This window comes from Xenia sp. Carnegie-2017, unplaced genomic scaffold (assembly GCF_021976095.1).
Source record: "Xenia sp. Carnegie-2017 unplaced genomic scaffold, XeniaSp_v1 HiC_scaffold_58, whole genome shotgun sequence".
Lineage (NCBI taxonomy): Eukaryota > Metazoa > Cnidaria > Anthozoa > Malacalcyonacea > Xeniidae > Xenia > Xenia sp. Carnegie-2017.
The window spans coordinates 252,852-273,541 of NW_025813524.1; the positions used below are offsets into that span (position 1 = coordinate 252,852).

The window sequence follows — 20,690 nt, forward strand, 5'->3', positions numbered from 1 at the left end:
TGAAATCGTGACTGAGATATTTAGTCGTGCTATTTTGAAAGAGATATAGGACTTTGCGTATGGAACGAATGCATGGTCTTACGCGTGTTGTGAAGAAAAGAACTAGTTCTTTAGTGTTAAAATTCACTTTCGGTTTGCGCAGAGAAATTAAGCAGGCTTCTGCGTCTACGATATAAATTGTCCAATGTGATTATTCCCTTTCAAGTTGCTTAAATCACTTAGATTTGGTCAGGGATTTTAGCAACCTTGACCAATTCAAAGTTTTCTTAATTTAACGATAAGGTCAATTCGACCACTAGAAATAAAAATATTTCAATTACATGAAGTTAAAGCTGATCTGTATGAATGATCAATGATCAAAGGTCTGATGGTTTCCGTTTCGACATTTGGTTGCTTGCTCAGACGATCCGATAATTTTTTTGATATTTACATTCGTTTAAATATTTAAAGTCGTGTGAGCAGGCATTTTCGCCATCCAGTACATTTATCGATGTATTTTTCGTATTTTTGTTCTTGTTTCCAAGTCTTTTTCAAATTTATGTAATTTGACTAGTCGGCCTCCTTTGATCATGTCGGGTAAAAATTGAGCAAGTTCTATTTCCATCCGATTTTTTAGATTGACGGATTAATTTCTCTCAGTACATTTTACGAATGCCTGTCCGACAAGCATATCGGTCGTGAATTAAATATGCATGATAATGGTTGTGGTAATTCAATCGCTCTTCTCCCAAGGTTTGCTTTTTGTCACAGCGCAAAATACATGTTGTCAACCTCGGTGCCAAAGACCTTTCCTTTTTTGGAAATAGAAGCAACTGGGAATTAAACAGAGTGGAATAGCATAAGGCGCAGTCACCATGGAAACATTTTTGTTATTTTTTACAAATACAATATTGAACAACAAACATGGCATTAGAATATCGTTTTCCGTTGCACATTCTAATATACTGTAAATGAGCCGTCTTTCACGACAACAATTGGTTGTTCAGCGTTTTTATCTTTCCCCTACGTTGGCATATCAAAATAACAATTAATTGCCAAAAAAAATTGAGCAAAAACTTTGGTATTAGGGAGAAGCAATGGTAGTGCTGGCAATCTTATCTAGAGTTTGATTTTTTTCTTCGTCATTTTTTCACTAGTTCAAAACAGTATCAAGTGTCTACCTGTCCTATAACACGAGGCAATTTCCAGCAGGATATTACACCACGTGACCAAGAGCGTGATCAATAGTAGTGTATAGAAAGGTGAAGGTAAGGATGAGTTCTGACTCATATGATTTTTTGGTTTTTCGCGGTGAAAAATTTCTATATTTAGGAAACAGCGTCATCTAAACGGCAATGCCATAAAGATTTCGCTCGGTAACAAAATCCTTATGTTGTGTTGCCGAAAGGAATAAAGTAATCCCCCTCTCCGTGAAAAGAAACATTGACAGTGCCATAAAGTGCAACAGACTCTGCTTTTCTTTCAGTGCGATACAGTGCGAGCAATCCCCCACCTTGAAAAATATTGAGAAGTGCGATAAAGATGGAGGACTCTCCCTACCCCCATTATCATTGATATATCCAATCTATATGAAAAATTTGCCTGACAAGTTTCATGCTATTGATCTAGCTTATGCAGTTCGTATTCATGAATCATATATAGTACTGGTTTTTAAGGATTTAACCACACTTGGAATATCTGCATAATGTTTTGTATAGCTCACAATTGCACATGAACAGCGAAACTGCAAATGCTTTCGCATGTTCACCTAATATACGAAATTTAACAATATCCTCGAGAACTTGAACCCCCGATGACTCGAACAGTTTTTTGTTGCCCTTGAGAGTTAATGAGGTTCTATAAAACTAATGTTAAGTGCATGAGCTTTAATTGCACATTCATTTCCTATGATCTAAGTAGATGCTTTTGTACTGCTTTATGTACCCACATATTGTACGTCGTTACAACGTAACCAAACATCAACGAAACTTATTCTATTTCCGTAAGTTTAATCACAAAGTAAATTTTACAACGAATGAAAGTTAATGCTGGCATATCGCTGCATCACAAACGAAGAAAAGCGATCTTTGACTCTTAATTTAGATTATACTAAGCTAAATTATTCCAATATAGATGGTCGATAAACTGCAATGAGAAAATGTTTGGCGGATATAATTGAGCTGCTATAGACACAGAAATAGTGAAGTTTGTTTGGAGATTGTAAAAAATGACGAAAAAATGTTATAAAACAATTCCGAGCTAAACTATTTAGCTAGTAACTACATGACAATTTTTAACCTACAAAATGAAGCATTCCGTTGGATGACTAGTTTTTCGCGTTATAGTCTCAATTCACTTAGACTGGTCTTATTTTAGAGCAGCATTTCCACAAATACAGCATTTCTCTATCCAATATTCCATAGATAAGAGGATTTAACGCGTGTGAGCCAAAAATACGGACAGCAAAAGCAAAGTATAGATTGGTGGAAGAATTTGATGAAAGAGGAATATCTATGCTACGCGCATTTACAACCAAAAAACAAACATGACCCACTGCAAAACAAAGGACTGTGCAAACGCAAATTAGAAATGTTTTACTATTCCTAGTATATCTTTGAGGACTAGAGTTTCCTGAGGATTGTAGATTAGGTCGTGTTGGATTTGAGAATGTTCTTAGTGCTTTTCTTTGCTTGATCAATGCTTGAGCGATTATGGAGTAAGTGACAGTCATGAATATTATTGGGATAATGTAAAAACAAACGAAAAATGTACACCATTCGTAAATGTAATAACGACCTTGAGGATCCACGATGCACTCTTGAATTGTCATTACAACTGTCGTAACCAAACCAATGATGTACGCTAAACAACAAACAATTTTTATCTTTCCTCGACTGAAGGAAATTTTCAATGGATGAACTGTCGCGCGATAACGTAGAACTGAAATGATCAACATCATAGAAACTCCGCTTATTTGAAACACAGTATCTATGCCACTAAGATATGAGCAGTTTAGCAAAATTGGGACACTGTCTAACTGAATGAAAAATAAACATAGCAATGCCAGCATGTCACATATCGCAAGATGGAAAACAACAACGTAGTAGTTCTTCGTGAACAGAAACTTCCGTTTTAAAATTGAAATGATCACAAGAGTATTTCCAACGATGCCAAATAGACAAATCACGACAGCAAAAATCGCAGCATCTCTCATTGTTATTTTAAGGATAGAGCAAAGTAAAGTATATAAGCGTTTAGTTGTGATCAATGTTTTGCCCAGTTTGATATTAGTTCGAGTGTGCTCTTTTTTTGTAGTACTTTTAAAAAAAATATGCATAGAGTCCGTCTCAAGAGGGCGGGTGTGGTTAATTTAGAATTCTAGAGTAGTGGTTGCCTTAAGGCAAACTCCACCCTCACATAATGTTGGTCTTAAAAGTTCCATTTTTATGCAAAGGCTACTATATTTTGAAATTTTTACATTAGTTATTTTATTTTTGACAAAATCGCGTCTTCAAGTGCGCTACTTGAGCTGTTTTGAGGTTTGGCAGCGTGGGCACAGATGCGTCAGCGGAAATTATTTGACGTCATATCGTCAATTCGATTTGGAGTTGAGTTTACAATAGGGCGGAGGAGTTGATTTTAGAATTCTAGAATAGTGGTTGCCTTAAAGTGGTACTATGACGAAAACTGAACGTTAAAAAATCATCGATTTTAGCATTCAATAGTTTAAACACATATCAATTATTGCTTTCGTAAAATTTAAGCAAAAATAATAGTATAACGAGGGAGTTATGAACATTTGAAATGTCTAATTTTCATGTCCGCCATTAAAATCGGCCATTTTGAATATTTGCAATCAGCAAAGGTCTGTGACGTCATAGTCTTAACACAGCAAGAAGCGCACATTGGAAAGTATACAAAGTAATACATAAATAGAGCAAAAAAATGTCAAATTCATCGAGATCTAGCTCGCTTTCTGAGTCTTCGATTGAGACAAACGCATCGATTTCTTCATCGGAATTCATGACGGCAAATTCGGACGAATCTAATTCGGAAATTTTGCCATTTGCCGATAGTATTGAACCGCTTGCTTCGCCCGATGAAATTGCTGAGTACGAAGCTGCAGTCGCAGAAGAACGGCGGGTTGAAGACATGCTGCAAGATCGTTTTGATGCCCGTGTTGATGTTACTTCATGGTAAGATGTCATTCTTAGTGTTTTACTTTGATCTGAATCGTCTGCCGTTAGCTATGATAACTTTATGGAAACATACAATTTGGCCAATATTAAAGGTGTGAATGTGGCCATTGTTCGTTGGATCTTGTTGTCAACCCTCAAGAGTGCCGATGCTGCATGGAAATAGAGCAATGCCGTGGTAAAATGTATCAGTTCGAAATCGATGAAAGGAAATGCATTTGGATCACCCTGGCTTTAACGAAGTTTGCCTGAACGAATTTGTTCTTCAAGCAGCTTCGTTAGGTTTAAAGACCAAAGGTCATCGCATGATACAGACACTTCATTTTGTATTTCCTTTAAAACCTTAGTATAAATGTATATTATAAATTGAAAGTTTGCCTGGATGTATTATTGGTTCTCAAATTGTGAAAATTTATCATCTGCAATATGTGTAAGTATATAATAATTGCAACTTGTGCTAACCTGACGCCGCTCTCTTGACGTTGTTGGTGTTTGTGATTTCTTCCAAATAGTAGGTACGGCACCAGGTTTGAGCCGTCTAGTCATACCACCCAAATGGAATAAACGCTCAAAACAATCATCCGAGAAGTGATTCGAACAAATCATAAATCGAATTTCGCGCGAACTCGGATTAAAGTTTGCGCGCTTCGTCTGAACAAATTTAACTCAAATTCTTCTCAAAGACTCGTCGTTTTGGCTTTTATGTAATGAAATGCCTGTAATTCTATCAGACTTGTTACTGCAATCTTGCACGACACAGCGTGTTGAAGGCATGTTAAAAAAATTGAGTTATACAACCTTTTAAATCTCTATTTGTATATAGTGTTATATTGTAAACAGCCGCGAGTTAAGACTATGACGTCACAAGCACCTTCCTACTTGAAAATTCAAATATGGCGCATTTTAATAGCGGCTCTTAAAGTTCAAGTTTTATCGCTACGTAACTCGAGCAGCATGAAATACATTGCGCTAAAATTTCGCCAGAAGAGATTTTTTTACATACACTATTAATCTATGAAAAAAAACGAGAGGCAAAATTTTCGTCATAGTACCACTTTAAAGGGAGCTGCTAGTTTTGAGATGTTAAGAAATATCGTCTCTTCAGAAAGTCATATCTGAAAGTATTCACGTGCATTAATCGATGGTTTGTTGAAAGACTTCTGTAAGTTTTTCGTTTGCTTGATCAAAAGCTCTCTGCAAGTGAGGAATGTATTTTCCAAAGCAACATTCTATTTAAAACATACAGAAACAAAATCTGACCACATTAAATATTTAAAATGGCCGCACTTAGGACGTACGATAACATCATGCATTTCCTTGTAAAACTCAATTTCTCATCATTAACTATATTGCTCGTCGTTCAATTTAGGTGCTACTGAAGTACAATTATATTTTAGGGTAACTTAATAATAAATTGAATAAAATTAACTTTTCTACTGCTTGAATAGATTTTGCATTATCTCGCACATCACACCTAAATCACACATCACAACTAAAAATAAAATATTTCACTTCACACTAATTCACAATGACAATACACATTTCCAGTACACACAATACAATGACGTAAGAACCAGATAACAAATACGGCTAACCTGACGTTTACTCCTCATTTCACTCTGAAGATGACTACCGCTAAGGTCGTCGAAACGTCATTCAACAACAACAAAAACAGTCCTTCTCAGGACTTTATTAACCTGGACGATCATCATTTACAAACATATAACTAATTAGGAAGTTAACAAGAATATAGATATATATAGAGCTATTTACATAGTTTGATTACTGGTAGCTGTGATGTATTGTTAGGGTGAGGTGTTGAGACTAGAAAAGCTTAAAGGACATTGGCAACGAAAATTTTTTTTTCATACGTTTATCATAGATAGCTATGGAATACTTAATTTCGTGTTTTCGTGTCTCTTTTGAATTTTGCTGTTGAGAAAATTTGACATAAAGTTGAATCCTTATCCGCCATTTTGAAAAAAAAGCCTTATGTTAAAATATGCCGGAAACATTACTGACGTCATTGGCTGGTATCCACTGAATGACACAATATAAAATAATAGTATTATAATAATATATAGCACATTTGTTCACTGGAATTTTAAAACAAAAACAACAGTCGGCGGTTGTTAAGATTAACAAAAGTTGTGTAGTTTATCACGCTTATATACTTTTCCAATATTTAGTCGTTATAAGACGTAGAAACGTTTATTTTAGCAGATCTTACAACTAGGTTTTGCCGACAAACCAAGTGTAAGCCCAGACAACAACAAGCGCGTTTGATACAGTGAACATTTCGTGCAACAGAAATATTTCATTTTCCCATATTACAAACCTGTGACCAACAAATGAGTTATACGTTTAATTTATTATTTGTATACATAAGAGTCTTTGAAAAATTATGTAGTTTTATATAGGTGATAAGCTCTAAGCCGCTATGTTTTGTTCTTGACTGTAGAGTTTCGTTTATCCGTAATGTTTTACGCGCGTGTTTGCGTGCACAATGTACAAGTACACTTTTCTATTAACTTTATAACTTATGAATGAATACAAGTTTTGGGTGGATCACTCATGCATTTTGCTTTTGCGCAGTTAGTGACAATCCTTTGACAATGATATGGCATCGCTATTGCAGATCATAACAAAGAACATCAAAGAGCGTCTGTCTAAGACTAAATTTACGGTCTTTCGTGATAACATGCGTATTTAAAATGTGTATGAAGTCCGTCTGGTGACGCGAAGCGTTTTCGTATAAACACAAGCAGGAAATGGTCTTCGATGTTTCTTCCCCAAAATTTGAAAAATCCACCTAGAACATCTTTCATAGGCAACTAATCGATACAGCTTGTGTATTCTCTCTAGATCCTCATCAGACAGGGGCCAGTTTTCTTCAAGATGCCGACACACGTCTATCTTTAACACACTTTCTGAGAGCATATTGTCCCTAAATTCTTGGTGTGTTGTCAAGCAATTTACTCCTTGAGTTTCTGTTTGGCCTAGCAAAGCCTCATACTCATCGTATTCAAGCGCTTTTTCGAGGCAACAAAAACACTCGATTGCCTTTTTCGACAAAGTACAATGTCCACACTTACACCACACCCGTTTCGCTCATTCTAAATGGGTATTACTCAGAGTTCTAAATTTTAGAATGCGGAAGATAGCCAATTTAGATTGCTTTCTGTGCTATCTAAAGGCTATGTTTGTCTCTCCTGACCTCAATATCTCTGGACAGTGTGAGACAGACAGAAAAGATGGCGCTTAGTAGGAGCGGCAATCGCAGGGTAAAACCATACTCTTTGACTGTGAAGACATACTCTGCGGCTGGGAAACTTAGTAGGAAAAATATTTCTCTCTCTCCTAATGTTGTTCTTCCTAATGTTGTTCTTCCCATTCGCACGATCGATGCATTTAAAGGCTTTCAAGAAAACCTTAACGAAGGTACAAATAATTTACGTGGAACTGGATCTCGATATGAAAGGAGGAGAGTGAATGAAAGCGAATCCTGGAAGTGTTTGCAAGATAATTAATAAAGTCGTACATCGAAAATTGTGCCATGTTACCAGGACAACTCTGCGTAAAATGTTTAGAAGATGGGATACCAGCAAAGAAAGCAGAAATTAGATGTCGTGATTGCGGTCACGGACAGTTCTACTGTTTTGAGTGTGCGGAATCCCTTCATCGAACGAGGAATGTTTTCCATTTGGTTGAAGTATGGAAGGTAAGTTTAATTCTTTCTGAGTATAAAATTTGCCTGCCAGCCTGTCTATTAGAAGGCAATTCTAGGTGATTATTTCCAAAAGTCAATTCGTCAGATGAAATATTTTTGCTTTTTACATTTGGAATTTGGCTTGTTAAGCTCTAGTATTCATCAAATGCTGGCAATTTTTTACAACCATGTCGTAACTCTAAAGTAACTTAATCTGTAGTATTTTGTTAAAACTATCAATCATTTTCAAGAAGGATATGCTGCTATATGCTGTGCATGGTGCCTTATGTAATGTATACATGTTCTGATGCTGAAATAACTACACTTTAGACTGATTTTGAAATGTTTGTTCCATTACTTATTGGTGGTATATTATGTGACAGTCAACATGCTAACTGCTCTTCAACAGAATCACGTACTATAATATGTGTGGATGGAAAAGGTACAGTATGGCAACAATGACAGTATTTTGACTTTGACTACATGTAAATGTGTATATGTTAGTAATACTGTTAAGCATTAGCTTCATTCAGGCCAATAATTTCTATGTTAATTATTTGCATATCAATTAATCCAATGTTTAATCTTATACAAAATTTAGGTCGGCAGCATTTAAAAATTGTTGAATTCTGTCAGTGTATTAAGGATGCTGAAAAACTAATTAAACTCCAGCTGTGGCCAGGCTCATCTTCTAAACCCAAAATTGCATTTCACTTTGACTTCATGGATTTTGCTGAAAAATTCTTGCTCGAGAGCCATGTATCCTTGCACAAATTTTGCAGCACTGTTGAAGTTGAATATCCTGAAATGCTACCTAGACTGGTATGTATTTCTCATAAACCTGAATTGTGCACCCATATGATAGTCTACCCATCAAATAGTGGAAATAGATGGGTTGTACTTTGCAAAAAATTTTTATTGAATCACTGTTATTTACAAACAACATAAATAATGTGTATTTGCCTCAAATAAGGTAAGAGCACATTCAAATTGTACATGAAGTTTCCTTTGCTGTTATGACTTTGTGTATTCAACCTTATTTTATTTTTGAAACAAATGCACAAGTTTACTAGGTGTTCATTTTATTCTTGTTAAGGTCAAAAACATATATAATGTGTTAAACAATGGATCATTCGATGAATACAGGTATGTTATATGTTATAAAACAAAAGTCTATTTACAGTTATTGTAGACCTAATAGTTAGATTATATGTGTAGAGTAGTACAGTCTAACCTGTTTTAAGTACACACCATTGGACAACAGACTAGTGTCAGCTTAATGAAAGTGTCAGCTTGATTGAGGTTTCATCATTATACTTCCATTATTATTAGCTATATGAGATTAAGTTTTGGATTTTACACAGTATCTGCTTAGTACAGGGTCATTTGATACAAGAGGTTTGACTGTATATATTATATCATTTAAGAATTTGATTTTTTTGTCAGATATTTCAAACACCAAGTCAGATCATTAAAGTTCATACAGAAAGACCTGATTGATTATAGAAATTGCCCTCTTTGCCCACAAGTCAGTATTTGATTTCTTTTTTCTACTATTTGCTTTGTGAACTATTTTAAATTATATGTTTTTGTCACATATATTATCAGAACATTTAAAGTTGTTGTGAAATATGAAGTGTTACATGTTTACCATAAAATTCGTTTCATTTTATTAAAGAGCTTTGTTTGCTTTAGACTGGTGAGTTAAGTGTGGCCATTCATTCCATGGATGCTTGCTTTGGTCTAACTCTCGCAAAAGTTGGCAGGGAATAGTTTTGCCGTCCCAAACCATGGCTGCCTTAAGTTTGCTGATCAGGATGAAGTAGATGATTTTGTTGATCATTATAGCAAGTCTAATAACAAAGTAGGAGAGGTAATTATTGCATGATGAAGGACTTTGTAGCCTATTCAAAAGTATTCTGTGAAGGGGAGGGAATAGTTTGAAAACAAACTTTATATGTAGTCCAATGAAAAGCAATGGCAAAGCCAGCACTTTTTTACTTTTACATTGCAAATATTTTTGTATTCAATCATTGGAAAAACAATGAATGGATTTGATTTTCTAAAGAAATTATTAGCAATTTTGCTGACAAATTTGCATTGTAAGAGTAAAAGATTGGGCAGGCTTCGCCCCTGAGAAAAGTGGTTCTATGCTTCATGCAGGTCCATGAGCCCTCATACATACGTAAGTAGCTACGTGGATTTAAAATCAAAATTACAAACAGCCAATTTTTTTCTTTTCCTTTAATTTATCATGTCTATGCATGGTCTATGACTTGATTGTGTAAACTGCCATGTTTATTTTTATAGTAATAAAACAATTGTTATGTATGCGCTAATCTGTAATGTGCTCCAACTTATTTTAGAGTTGTCAGATATTTAAGGCAGGAGAATTTACAGAAGCACTTCACTCCAAAGGAAAAAATCAACTGTTTGATGAAAAAGGAGTGTTTGGTAGTTGTTGCAGTCGGCATTCACACCCTGGACGATTTTTCAGCACTAAATATGGGGAAAGGTTAGTGTCTTAGCCTTGGTTTGCACATAATTATCAATATTGTTGATCTTTGATGAGGTGGTATGGAGAACAAATCGTCGAGTTATAATTTCTTTTCCTGTGTCAATTTTGAAATAAAGGGACAAAGGACAAAACGATTCTGTGCTAACGAGATCTATTATTACCCTTTAATAATATTTAGTGTCTTATTATTAATATTCAGAATATCGTATTCGCTGTTCCTAATCCAAAGCATTTTAAAAGATGCTGACCAAAGTCCTGGTGTTGATTTAAAAATAATGTATGATATTGGATGTGTATTATCATCACATTTAAAGGTATTTTAATGTTGGCATGTATGATGTGGGACAAGTTCATTCACCAACTAAACTTTGAATAAATTGGTACCGTTCTAGGCAAACAAGAGGCATGACATTTTGTCAAAAGTGTCAATTTCGGTGCCGATATTTCATTGTTATGGACACAAGGCTTCATGCCAGGTAATGAATAAAGCTTTGTACCTGGTAATGACAAGGATGGATTAAGAGGCGGGATAGCGGAGGAATGTGCCTCCAACCTTGATTAGTGGAGATGGATGAGGAGTGGCATTTTCCCTAAGAAATTTATGTATATCAAACCATCAAGCGATCGTAATTGGGGTTTATGGAGCACAATTTCAAAATCTCCAATCATTGTATATAAGTAACAAAATTTAACGAAAAATGTCTTGCATATTACGGCAACAAGCAGCCACTAGAATCTTATCCAAACTAGAGCACCCTCCCTCCAGAAAAGTACATCCCTGGGTAATGATGTAGCGATTGAAGAAAGACAATCTTTTCTGCTCTGGTTTCTTCCTTGATAAAAAGCCCCCGTAGGTAAAATATTATTTTTTAATGTCTTCAAAAAAACAGGTCAAGTTCAGTCCTAGAAGGCTCGATGGTTTTGGTCTTACAGATGGTGAGGCTATTGAAAGGCTCTGGGCTTACCTTCGTGGGTTCTCAGCCATTACTAAGGAGATGTCTGCCAGTAGAAGAGTAGATCTTTTGACAGACGCTCTTCTTCACTTATCTCGAAGAAATTTTAGCAATGCAGGTGCTTGAATATTGTCATTGCTTTATGCGTTGACACAATGAAAATGTTTTTATTTGTTTGTTGCCCCTTAATTGTTTTAATTTTTTGTATATGATTTGTTTCAGGAAAATCGTTAACGTCGAAGCTTAAAAAATGTTTACAACTTAAAATTAAAACGCAACAAGAAATGAAGGATTTATTTAGCGAACTACCTGGTAAGTAGTTCTGGTAGGTTAGAAATTTCTTATGTTTTCTGTGGCCGAAAAGTATTTAAGATTTCTTTTTGCCTAACCAAACTCTCAATTCAATTTGCATCCAAGGAAATACGAATTTATTTTGTTTGTTAGTGACGTACGATCCTGAAATTGTTTGTCAGTGGGAGGCCAGAGAGAAGGAAATTATGTCAAGAGTCTACCCAGGTATATAATGTTATTCATGGCAAATAGTTTCATTCTTAACAATTCAGTCTGTAGGATATAACGACATACTTTTTAAATACAGAACATAAAGAAATCACGGAAAACTGGAAAGTGACGTACGTTCAAAAGCTACTGCATTTTAAACAACTAAGGTAGGTTTTTTAATGTACTAAACTGGCTGTTTCTCTATAATATATGCCTATAGACGTTTTAATATTTCTTTTGAGCCTAATTGGTGAATTATTAAATTCTTAGTGCTACATTATTCGGATGTTTTGATGAAAACCAGGAGATAACATCTGAAGATTACTCAATTCATCAGATGTCGAAAAAACTATACCAGTATGTATAAATGTGTGAAAGCAATATTTTGCTTTAAAGTTTTTTTTTACATACGCGCAAAATTTATGTAAACAGGTTTCGAAAGATTTTAAAAGATATTGAACAAAAGCATTCTGTAAAAGAAAGATGAAAACCTGGTCATCCTAATTTTGACGTCGTTGCATTGCAAGTCATACAAAGAAAACGAAAAGATACTATCGGAGCTTTACATGGACTTTCCATAGAAAGGCATTTCTTAATAACATTGAAAAAGAAGTATGCAGGTACTGTAATGCACTGTAAATTTCGAATACTTGTAACCTAAACTATGTTACCATATCTGTCTTTTGTTGTTCTTGTAAATGTTAATCTTGTATTCCTTTTACTTGTTTAGATGGTCAGAAAATTGCCACTCGCTTGTCCAGGCAAATCACCAAGATCACGAACAAGATGAAATTAACAATTGAGAAACACAATGCTGCCATTGATTCTCTTCGTGATTTTATAAACAGTTTACCCGATCGTCTGACATTTGACAAAGCGAAAGATCCTACATCAGACCTTTATGAGCGAATTGAGTATGGTGAGGATGACATTCTAGGGGAAGCCTCGGTCCCAGTATACACAAAGAGGAAGGCTATTGAAATGTACTTAATCCTAAAACGATGTGACGAGAAAGAGAAACTTTTAAACTTGGAAAGAGAAAGGCTTCTATTGTATTACACCAATCTTAGCTCAAAAATTGATGAAGCACTTGCTGATCTTGGTGATTTGAGCAGCGATGAATTCATGCTTGGTTCAAAGCATGAACTGATAAGATTTAAAACCAAATTGCGGAATGAGTTGTTCAGCTTGAAGAAAAGTTTTGAGCTTCCACTTGGAGAAACTTTTCTTCTCCAGGCTGAGATTGTCAACTTAACCAATGATGTCAACATTCCCAATGAATCTGAAAGCTCAACGTATGAGGAATCCGATACTGAAGATGAAAACATCGAAGAGCTCTCAGAAGTGGACAGTGACATAGAATAGACGACATAGCTACTATTCGTAAACTAATAGCTACTTTTTATGTACTTATTATGTAATTTAGTTGTTCACGTATCTAGTATAACTGATATCACGCAAACATTTGTGGTTTTGTGACGTCATGTTAGTGCACAGTCATTTTCTCTTCTTCTGTACAACACCGGAAGTTTTGACCTGTCGTTGAATTGTGAGAGAACTATGTTCTTTATTATTTATCAATGTCTTACAAGTAATAGTTTATATGCGACATATATCCCAACCAATTAGCTCTGTCTGCCCAACCCAATTCATCTAAAATTGTGAGCATTCATATCATATATAAAATAGCCGAGACGTATCCAAAGCTTTGTCAGTTGATCAACGGGGTCTGGGGCGAGTTTTTGAAAACACCGAATTTCATGATTTGTCCGTCTAAATCATCCAATTTGTCTTTTAACGTTACAAGCCTTCCCATGTTTCATATTTTGCTCGAGATTAACTCCAAACAGATGACTAACTTTACCGATGTTCAAGCTAACGAAACGATGCTGACGAGAGAGTGCGGTCTGGTTCGGCACCCTTGATGGCACTGCCGCTGTAAAAGGTAAATGAGAAATGAATCCGAATACGTGTTTGGATTGAAATAATATAAAACTCAAAATTATTAATCTGCGTTACTGAGCACTGTTGCCATTTCACAGAACACGTAGGCCATTTTACAGATCGAACACTCTTGTCACGTTGCACGCCTACGGTAATCATTGCACGTATTACTATCACGCATTCTTGCCGTGAGCTTCAAATACTCCCTACGCAATACCAACCCTCCCTACAATCACATTCTAAAGTAACATTCTGATGTTAAGAAAAGAACGTGATCGGAATTTTTGGGGTTGTTTTTATTATAAGATGCTATATACTCTGCTACTAATAAGGTCCATGCTATAAGGGTCGTTGTACTAACTAAAAAAATCAATATTTTATTTGAAACATAATTTGTTAAAAAAGTTTAAAGCCACAACTGTCAACTATTTGCTGTAACAAAACATTGCTACTGGCTACTGCATACTTTTGTGTATCAATCACATATGCTCGATGATATTGGATTATGCGGTGCTGTTTATTTCACAAAAAGCACCGTAAAGTGAAAATGTCGACGCAGCGGAATTCGAATTTCGAAATGTTAAAAGTGGAATTCATTTATGATATATATGTTGCTTTATTTTGAGTGTTCGTTGGTACCGTAAATGAATTTATCAACGGCCAGGGCGTTTAATCAATTCTAGATGTTGTGGTGCAGCGAAATGAAAAGAGAGACGTGTATATTAGTTGTTTGTGTGAACAAATAAAACAAAACTAAGACAAACTAAACTTCTTATAAGCCAAATTGTGAACCCACTATAATTAATATATCATAAAGGTAATGTTGTGAAGGTGGTGGGTGTCTATCGAGGACGGGACTTTATTAGTAAGTAGCGTTGCAAGGAGGGGCGTTTAATATGTATAAGGTGTTAATTTAATATAGGCATTTATTAGATCTTTTCGTCACATATGCCCATATATCATCTGAGAAATACAATTTGCCTTATGCAAACCAATGAGACCTTTGGGAAAACTTGAGAGCAGATCAGTGCAAGCAGGAGACCGAAGGTCTTGGTTGCACGATTGCATCTGCTCGAGTTCCCACAAACGGCTTCAAGGTTTGCATAAGCCAGTGCAATGGTGCAAACACGAAAACAGTTTTACCTCTTGTATACAATGATACGAAACAATAATTCGAAACAGATAAATTTACATCGATATGCAAATTTTTTGGTTAATAGATTGATTTGATTGGTTGAGTTGAAGTCGGTTTGCACAGGTTAATGCACACACGGCTATAGACCAATCACCGAGCGGGTACTATTGTTTTTATTTTATATATGGACAATGGACATTACTCACATATGTTGCATACTCTTATAAACTGTACTGCCCGTCCATATTAAAGCCCATTTATGTCATTTGAGTTGAAGCAATGCCGAAAAAAGATGCATCAAGAAGAAAACATAAACCGTCTCACTTTCGAGAAGCTCGTGCAAATTGGTGAGAATGTCTCCACTTGTGGTGTTTTTTGTCAACCGGTGATCCGTGAACGCAGTCGCTTGTGTCCTTAATCGTTATATATGACTTTATTATAGGTTGTCAACTCTGTTTCATCAAGATTCCTTATGTCGCGTAAAATGCTCAGATGTTCTAAAAGTGTTGAGAAATAAATATAAGAGTATATCTGTTCGAGAGTGTGGGTTCATTGTACGAAAGTGTTTTCCTACGGTGAAGCGAATTCATAGCAATCATGTCTACTTTTATTCTGGCATTAGCCACATCGACGCCATTGAAAATGTTAACCAATGTCATACGGAAAATGGTATGGTTTAAAATAGCTAGCGCAGTCCCTAATTAACATAAATTTCAGAGGCACACGATAAGAATAATTTGAGGAAGGGCTTAATTTTGGTGTTAATTGTATATAATATTGAGAACCTTTTTTTGGTGGTGGGGAATGATTTTCCATCTTGAGAAGAACTACCTTGGACATGGAGCAAACTTTATTTTCTTGTCTCATTTCATAGATTGCTCAACTGAGAATAAAATGCTATGTGGATTACCTGATTGCATGAGTATCAATCGGTCGGAATTGCTACGTTCCTCATCAAAGAAGCCTACATATTCATTCCCAAATGGGAATTTTGATAGCATGGAGTTATGTTGGTTTAGAGGAATGGCAGTTGCAGTGAGGAAATCTGAGTTTGATGTCATTGATGAAGCAAGAACTATTCTTAGCTTACCATCTCATCCATGTTTTCCAATCTTAATTGGTATTTGTCGGGATGAAAAGCCATTCATTTTAATAACAAAATTTTATGGTCATGTAGGAACTGGAGTCTACATGTCCTTGGAAGGATTGTGCTATACTCATGGAATCACTTTTGCCGAGTGAATATCTTTATTAATTAAGATATGGGAAGGCATAGAGTTGTTGCATTCTTGTGGATTTGCTCATGGAGGTCTTGGAGTTCAAAACATTATTGTTGTGAAACAAAAAGAAAAGAAAAAAGTTTGGGTGCCAGTAATTCTGAATTAAATGAGATATGATCTTCGCACTTAGCTGGACAATTTAAGCAATCGTCTCAGGACCTGAAAAAATCAGGTGACTCAACGGGATTCGAACCCATGACCTCTGCGGTGCCGGTGCAGTGCTCTGACCACTGAGCTATGAAGTCACACAGTGGTGAGCAGGTCAATATTGTTGGGCTATGTTTTCTCGTGAAATGAATGTCATATGAATGTTTTAAGCAGTGCGGTGTTTTTAAATTAAATGAGATATGATCTTCGCACTTAGCTGGACAATTTAAGCAATCGTCTCAGGACCTGAAAAAATCAGGTGATCAACGGGATTCGAACCCATGACCTCTGCGGTGCAGTGTTCTGACCACTGAGCTATGAAGTCACAGGGTGAGCAGGTCATCATGTTTTCTCGTGAAATGAATGTCATATGAATGTTTTAAGCAGTGCGGTGTTTTAATTTAAAAAAACAGAGCACTGCACCGGCACCGCAGAGGTCATGGGTTCGAATCCCGTTGAGTCACCTGATTTTTTCAGGTCCTGAGACGATTGCTTAAATTGTCCAGCTACGTGCGAAGATCATATCTCATTTAATTTAAAAACACCGCACTGCTTAAAACATTCAGTATTTCTGAATCTTAATGAAGTCAAAGCTTTATGTGGAAGTATTGACATTGACAACAACTTAAGTCAACAAGACTGCTTAGACTTTGGCATCTTGCTACATAAAGTAACTACTCTCCCTGCAATAAAAGAAACATGTGCATTACGCCAGCAAGACAAATTAACTCAATTGTCCAAAGCTATTTCTTCTGGTTGCAATGCATTGTCAATAGCAAGACGTTTAAAACATATTGCACAAACATAAATATTTTTTACTGATGCATAAGTATCTCAATTATTACAGTTATTTCTACAAATATGATATCTTATTTGCCCATCCATTGAATTGTGCATGTCTTTGTGTAGGTGAAAGGTAGAACCTCAAAAAAAAATAATTTTTCTATATAATGTAGTTTTTACCTTTGGGCTTTAATCTTCGAAATTTTAATTATAGAATTAGACATTCTGCATGGCTTATATGTGAATAGTAGAATATTACCTTTTAAAAAAACATGTTCAGTCCAACTAAAACTGGCTTATTTACAATCCAACTAAAACTGAAAACTGAGTTGATTTCAATGCACATATTGCAGTGCTACCTGTTACCATTGTAAACAATTTCATTGGTGTGAAATTGAAAACTATATGTATCCCTGTTTTGATAAAATTTGAGTAACTTTCCTTTCAAAGGCCTTGTTCAATATGAAGGTTTGGGTATAATCAGTAAACCTATGAGTCTCAAAAATTACATTGCCATTGTCCTTAATAATATTTTTCCAAAGATTGTTTTTTTTTAATAAGATGGAAAGCATTGCCTGACTCATGATTTAGCCAACATCCTGTCAATTTACCTCTTGCGCTTATCTGGTGCAGAGCTTGTAGAGATCCCGTAAATGAAAAAAGCCAGAACTGACTTTCCTCATCAGCACAGTACACAGGCAAAACGAAATGATTTGCCTGAGACACGTATGCATTCAATTTTTTTAACTCTGTCAAAGCTTCTGGACATAACACTTTCCAGTGTGTTGATATTATTTCTTTGATTTCAGAAATGCTATGTGTCTCATTAACATCCAATACCTCCACATCTTCTTTTGATACTTTAAAGTCACATTTTCCTAATACATTACTAAGCAATTCCTTGCAGTCTTCACCAAAATCTTGCAAAGGTGCATCTTCTGACATTTCAAGAATGAAGGAAATACTGTCCTGGCAGTCCATGATTTTCTGTATTTCCATTGTGCCATATTGTCGTGGCTTCTTTAGGCGAATGTTATCTGGTAGTCCTTCTACATGAAAACGAACAGAAAGATATGGAACGCGAGAACCAGTCACACTTTTTGCTTCACCTTTAAGAAAAATGCTCACTGACAAGAACTAACAAACATAATGACTTAACAACATGACTGTAAAAGGGTAATTTTACAAAATTACTCACAGGAAAAATTTTGTATCTTCCATATACTTTTATTAAAAAACAGAGAAGATTTCTTTATGCAGGTGTATCAAAAGGTAAAATTAAACTATCACTGTAAGGTAAACACTACCATTCAGGAATATACAGGCAACCTTTGTACATAACTGTTATTAACAACATTATACTGTTTTAAAAAGTATTTAATGAAAAGTTTATTCAAAAAAGATTTTTTTTAAACTTGCAGCCATAGAGTGAAATACTTTATCCAGGCCTGTGGTGGTTAAAATTACACCTGTATGATCACGTCACTCTCAATGGTGAAGACCTGCGTACAAGAATAAATAAAAAATTAACTTACTATACTTCTTGTTATAGAGCATTCTTACATCCTCATGAGTCCATTTCTGTTTTTCTCGGTCTACATCTACCAAATATAGCATACAAATTTTTTTTTAGCTATACAAACTACAATTTTATCCCAAAAAGCTTGCTTCGTGATTTTTCACTCTTTTTAGCGAGAAATAACGAAGCAGGCTTGTCAATATAAAATTATAGTTTGTGAATTTTCGTTATAAAAGTGTGCTCAATATCTTTATAGATTGAGCAAAATATAAATTCATAAAAGTAAAATAAAGCATCAACTAAACTGTCATTCACCTGGTGATTGCCAAAAGGCGTGAAGCACAGTGTAGCAAATGGTTTCATGATATTATATACATACACCACTTAATCGGATGCCAAAAATACTTTAATATTTACCGTTAGAAATATGCTATTTTGAGATGGGATGAACATTTTGCAACCATACGTAACATGACATTATAGTAAAGCTCTGAAACTTAGTCATATGTATGTACTTGACTACCATCCAGTAACTGGTATCCATGAAACTGGTGCTGACATATCAATAGAAGTTAAACTTTATGCCTATTAAATTTGTGATCTTTGCAAAATTTTTACTCTTTACCAAACATTGCTTGAAACTTGCACAAAACTGCTGGTTCATTGTGAACAAATCTTTTTCCTCCTGATGAACCAAGGACATAAAGTTCTTTTTTCCATTCACCAGTAAGCAGCTGGCCTGGCAACCAAGATACTCCAAGTAACTGAACTAAAAGGAAAGTAAAATAACTGATAATGGTTACATTAGGCATAAGTACTGCAAAAAGCTATGTATAGTTTGCAACAATATGGACTTTAACAAATGGCATGAGATGACATTTGTTTTTATTATTATTGCCACTATTTTTTATTTACTATACATAGTTTCTGTTGTTGTTGGTATTGCTATGATAATTATTATTTCTACAAATGTAATGCTATACCATCAATGCTATTGTAATGATCATCATTATTGATGGAGAATTAAACAGAATCTTTTGTTGTCAAAACACTATTCTACATATCCCAAATTATATGACATATATGTCTGCATTACATCTGTGATTAAGACAGTGAAGTATAAATATTGTCATAAAATATCAGAAACAATAGCAACAACAATCATCTCTTCAGTGATTAATCTTCTTGGAATCAAAAGAATTTTACAATCACTTTTCACAGCATTGAGTAACTGTATAAATTTTCAATTTCACACAAACTTTAATCTTCATACTACCATTAAATATAGTTTATTATTATTAAATCATTTCTTTATTAATTCTTTCATAGTCTTATGAAACAGTTCAACTGATACATTCCACACAACCAGAATACAAAAAAGATTTTCATGCCAGATGACGTTCAAGTCAAATTTCATGCCAAAAGAAAACAAGTTTGCAATAAGAAATAACTTTCTATCTGGTAATCACTGCAACCATGTTTGCACAAAAAATACATGCTCAAAACAAAGAGTTTTACTCAACATAACACTATTAGAAATGCATCCAATGTTAAGGCAATATAAACTTCCTTTATCAGAATACCATGAATTATGTACATTTCCAGAGACTAAAGTCTCCCCAATCAATAGCCTATTCTAATTTATTCTAATTACTTAATGCTACCTCTGCTATTCATTGCAAAATTAAATTATTAAAACGACTGTTACCTCCTCAGCTAAAAGTTTCATATGCTGATCAACCAATTTTGTTCTTTGAGCATCATCTAATGTCACTGGGTTGTTTTTCATGTAATTAGCTTTCTGTATGTATTTATTTTGCTCGATTCTCCTAAACCAATCCATTTGACAGAAGCCAATTTATTTTTTCACTCAGGTGAGACAACCCTTTACTTCATCTGCAATAATGGATAAATTTGTCAAGGCTTTCATCATAGTGAATTCTTGATGGGTAACATTCCTTAAACCCTAATTGATTATACTAAAGTGATTTAATATTTCATTCACCTGATTTAAAAAATTCGGAGC

The 20,690-nt window shown here is 35.0% G+C and overlaps 2 protein-coding genes and 2 long non-coding RNA genes across 4 annotated transcripts; 3 read left to right on the forward strand and 1 right to left on the reverse strand.

Moving 5' to 3' along the window:
• Window positions 1–3,635: 3,635 nt before the first annotated feature.
• On the forward strand, window positions 3,636–4,354 carry LOC124456640. The gene is made up of 2 exons (XR_006952361.1): window positions 3,636–4,175; window positions 4,271–4,354. It is a non-coding gene; the product is annotated as an uncharacterized LOC124456640 (long non-coding RNA).
• Window positions 4,355–7,286: 2,932 nt separating this feature from the next.
• LOC124456634 lies at window positions 7,287–12,754 on the forward strand. Its single transcript, XM_047007029.1, has 15 exons — window positions 7,287–7,896; window positions 8,215–8,326; window positions 8,486–8,706; window positions 8,981–9,030; window positions 9,331–9,412; window positions 10,251–10,399; window positions 10,602–10,716; window positions 10,795–10,878; window positions 11,293–11,473; window positions 11,578–11,667; window positions 11,800–11,871; window positions 11,954–12,023; window positions 12,127–12,213; window positions 12,384–12,476; window positions 12,587–12,754. Exons 1-15 carry the CDS (start codon window positions 7,732–7,734, stop codon window positions 12,657–12,659), a joined length of 1,644 nt encoding a protein of 547 aa, XP_046862985.1. The 5' UTR covers window positions 7,287–7,731; the 3' UTR covers window positions 12,660–12,754.
• A 2,275-nt stretch (window positions 12,755–15,029) lies between these two features.
• On the forward strand, window positions 15,030–16,272 carry LOC124456636. Its single transcript, XM_047007031.1, has 3 exons — window positions 15,030–15,282; window positions 15,378–15,604; window positions 15,810–16,272. The coding sequence occupies exons 1-3, from the start codon at window positions 15,215–15,217 to the stop codon at window positions 16,175–16,177; spliced, it is 663 nt and encodes a 220-aa protein (XP_046862987.1). The 5' UTR covers window positions 15,030–15,214; the 3' UTR covers window positions 16,178–16,272.
• A 1,937-nt stretch (window positions 16,273–18,209) lies between these two features.
• LOC124456638 lies at window positions 18,210–20,467 on the reverse strand. Its single transcript, XR_006952359.1, has 4 exons — window positions 20,373–20,467; window positions 19,290–19,433; window positions 18,681–18,746; window positions 18,210–18,254 (listed from the first exon to the last, which is right to left on the reverse strand). It is a non-coding gene; the product is annotated as an uncharacterized LOC124456638 (long non-coding RNA).
• Between the last annotated feature and the right edge of the window lie 223 nt (window positions 20,468–20,690).

Coding starts and splice junctions, on each gene's coding strand:
- LOC124456634 (XM_047007029.1), top strand. CDS start 7,732: ATGTTACCAGGACAACTCTGCGTAAAATGTTTAGAAGATGGGATACCA. Junction 11,668..11,799: donor TTTATTTAGCGAACTACCTG/GTAAGTAGTTCT, acceptor TTTGTTTGTTAG/TGACGTACGATCCTGAAATT. Junction 12,024..12,126: donor CTGCATTTTAAACAACTAAG/GTAGGTTTTTTA, acceptor TTAAATTCTTAG/TGCTACATTATTCGGATGTT.
- LOC124456636 (XM_047007031.1), top strand. CDS start 15,215: ATGCCGAAAAAAGATGCATCAAGAAGAAAACATAAACCGTCTCACTTT. Junction 15,283..15,377: donor CGAGAAGCTCGTGCAAATTG/GTGAGAATGTCT, acceptor ACTTTATTATAG/GTTGTCAACTCTGTTTCATC. Junction 15,605..15,809: donor CCAATGTCATACGGAAAATG/GTATGGTTTAAA, acceptor CTCATTTCATAG/ATTGCTCAACTGAGAATAAA.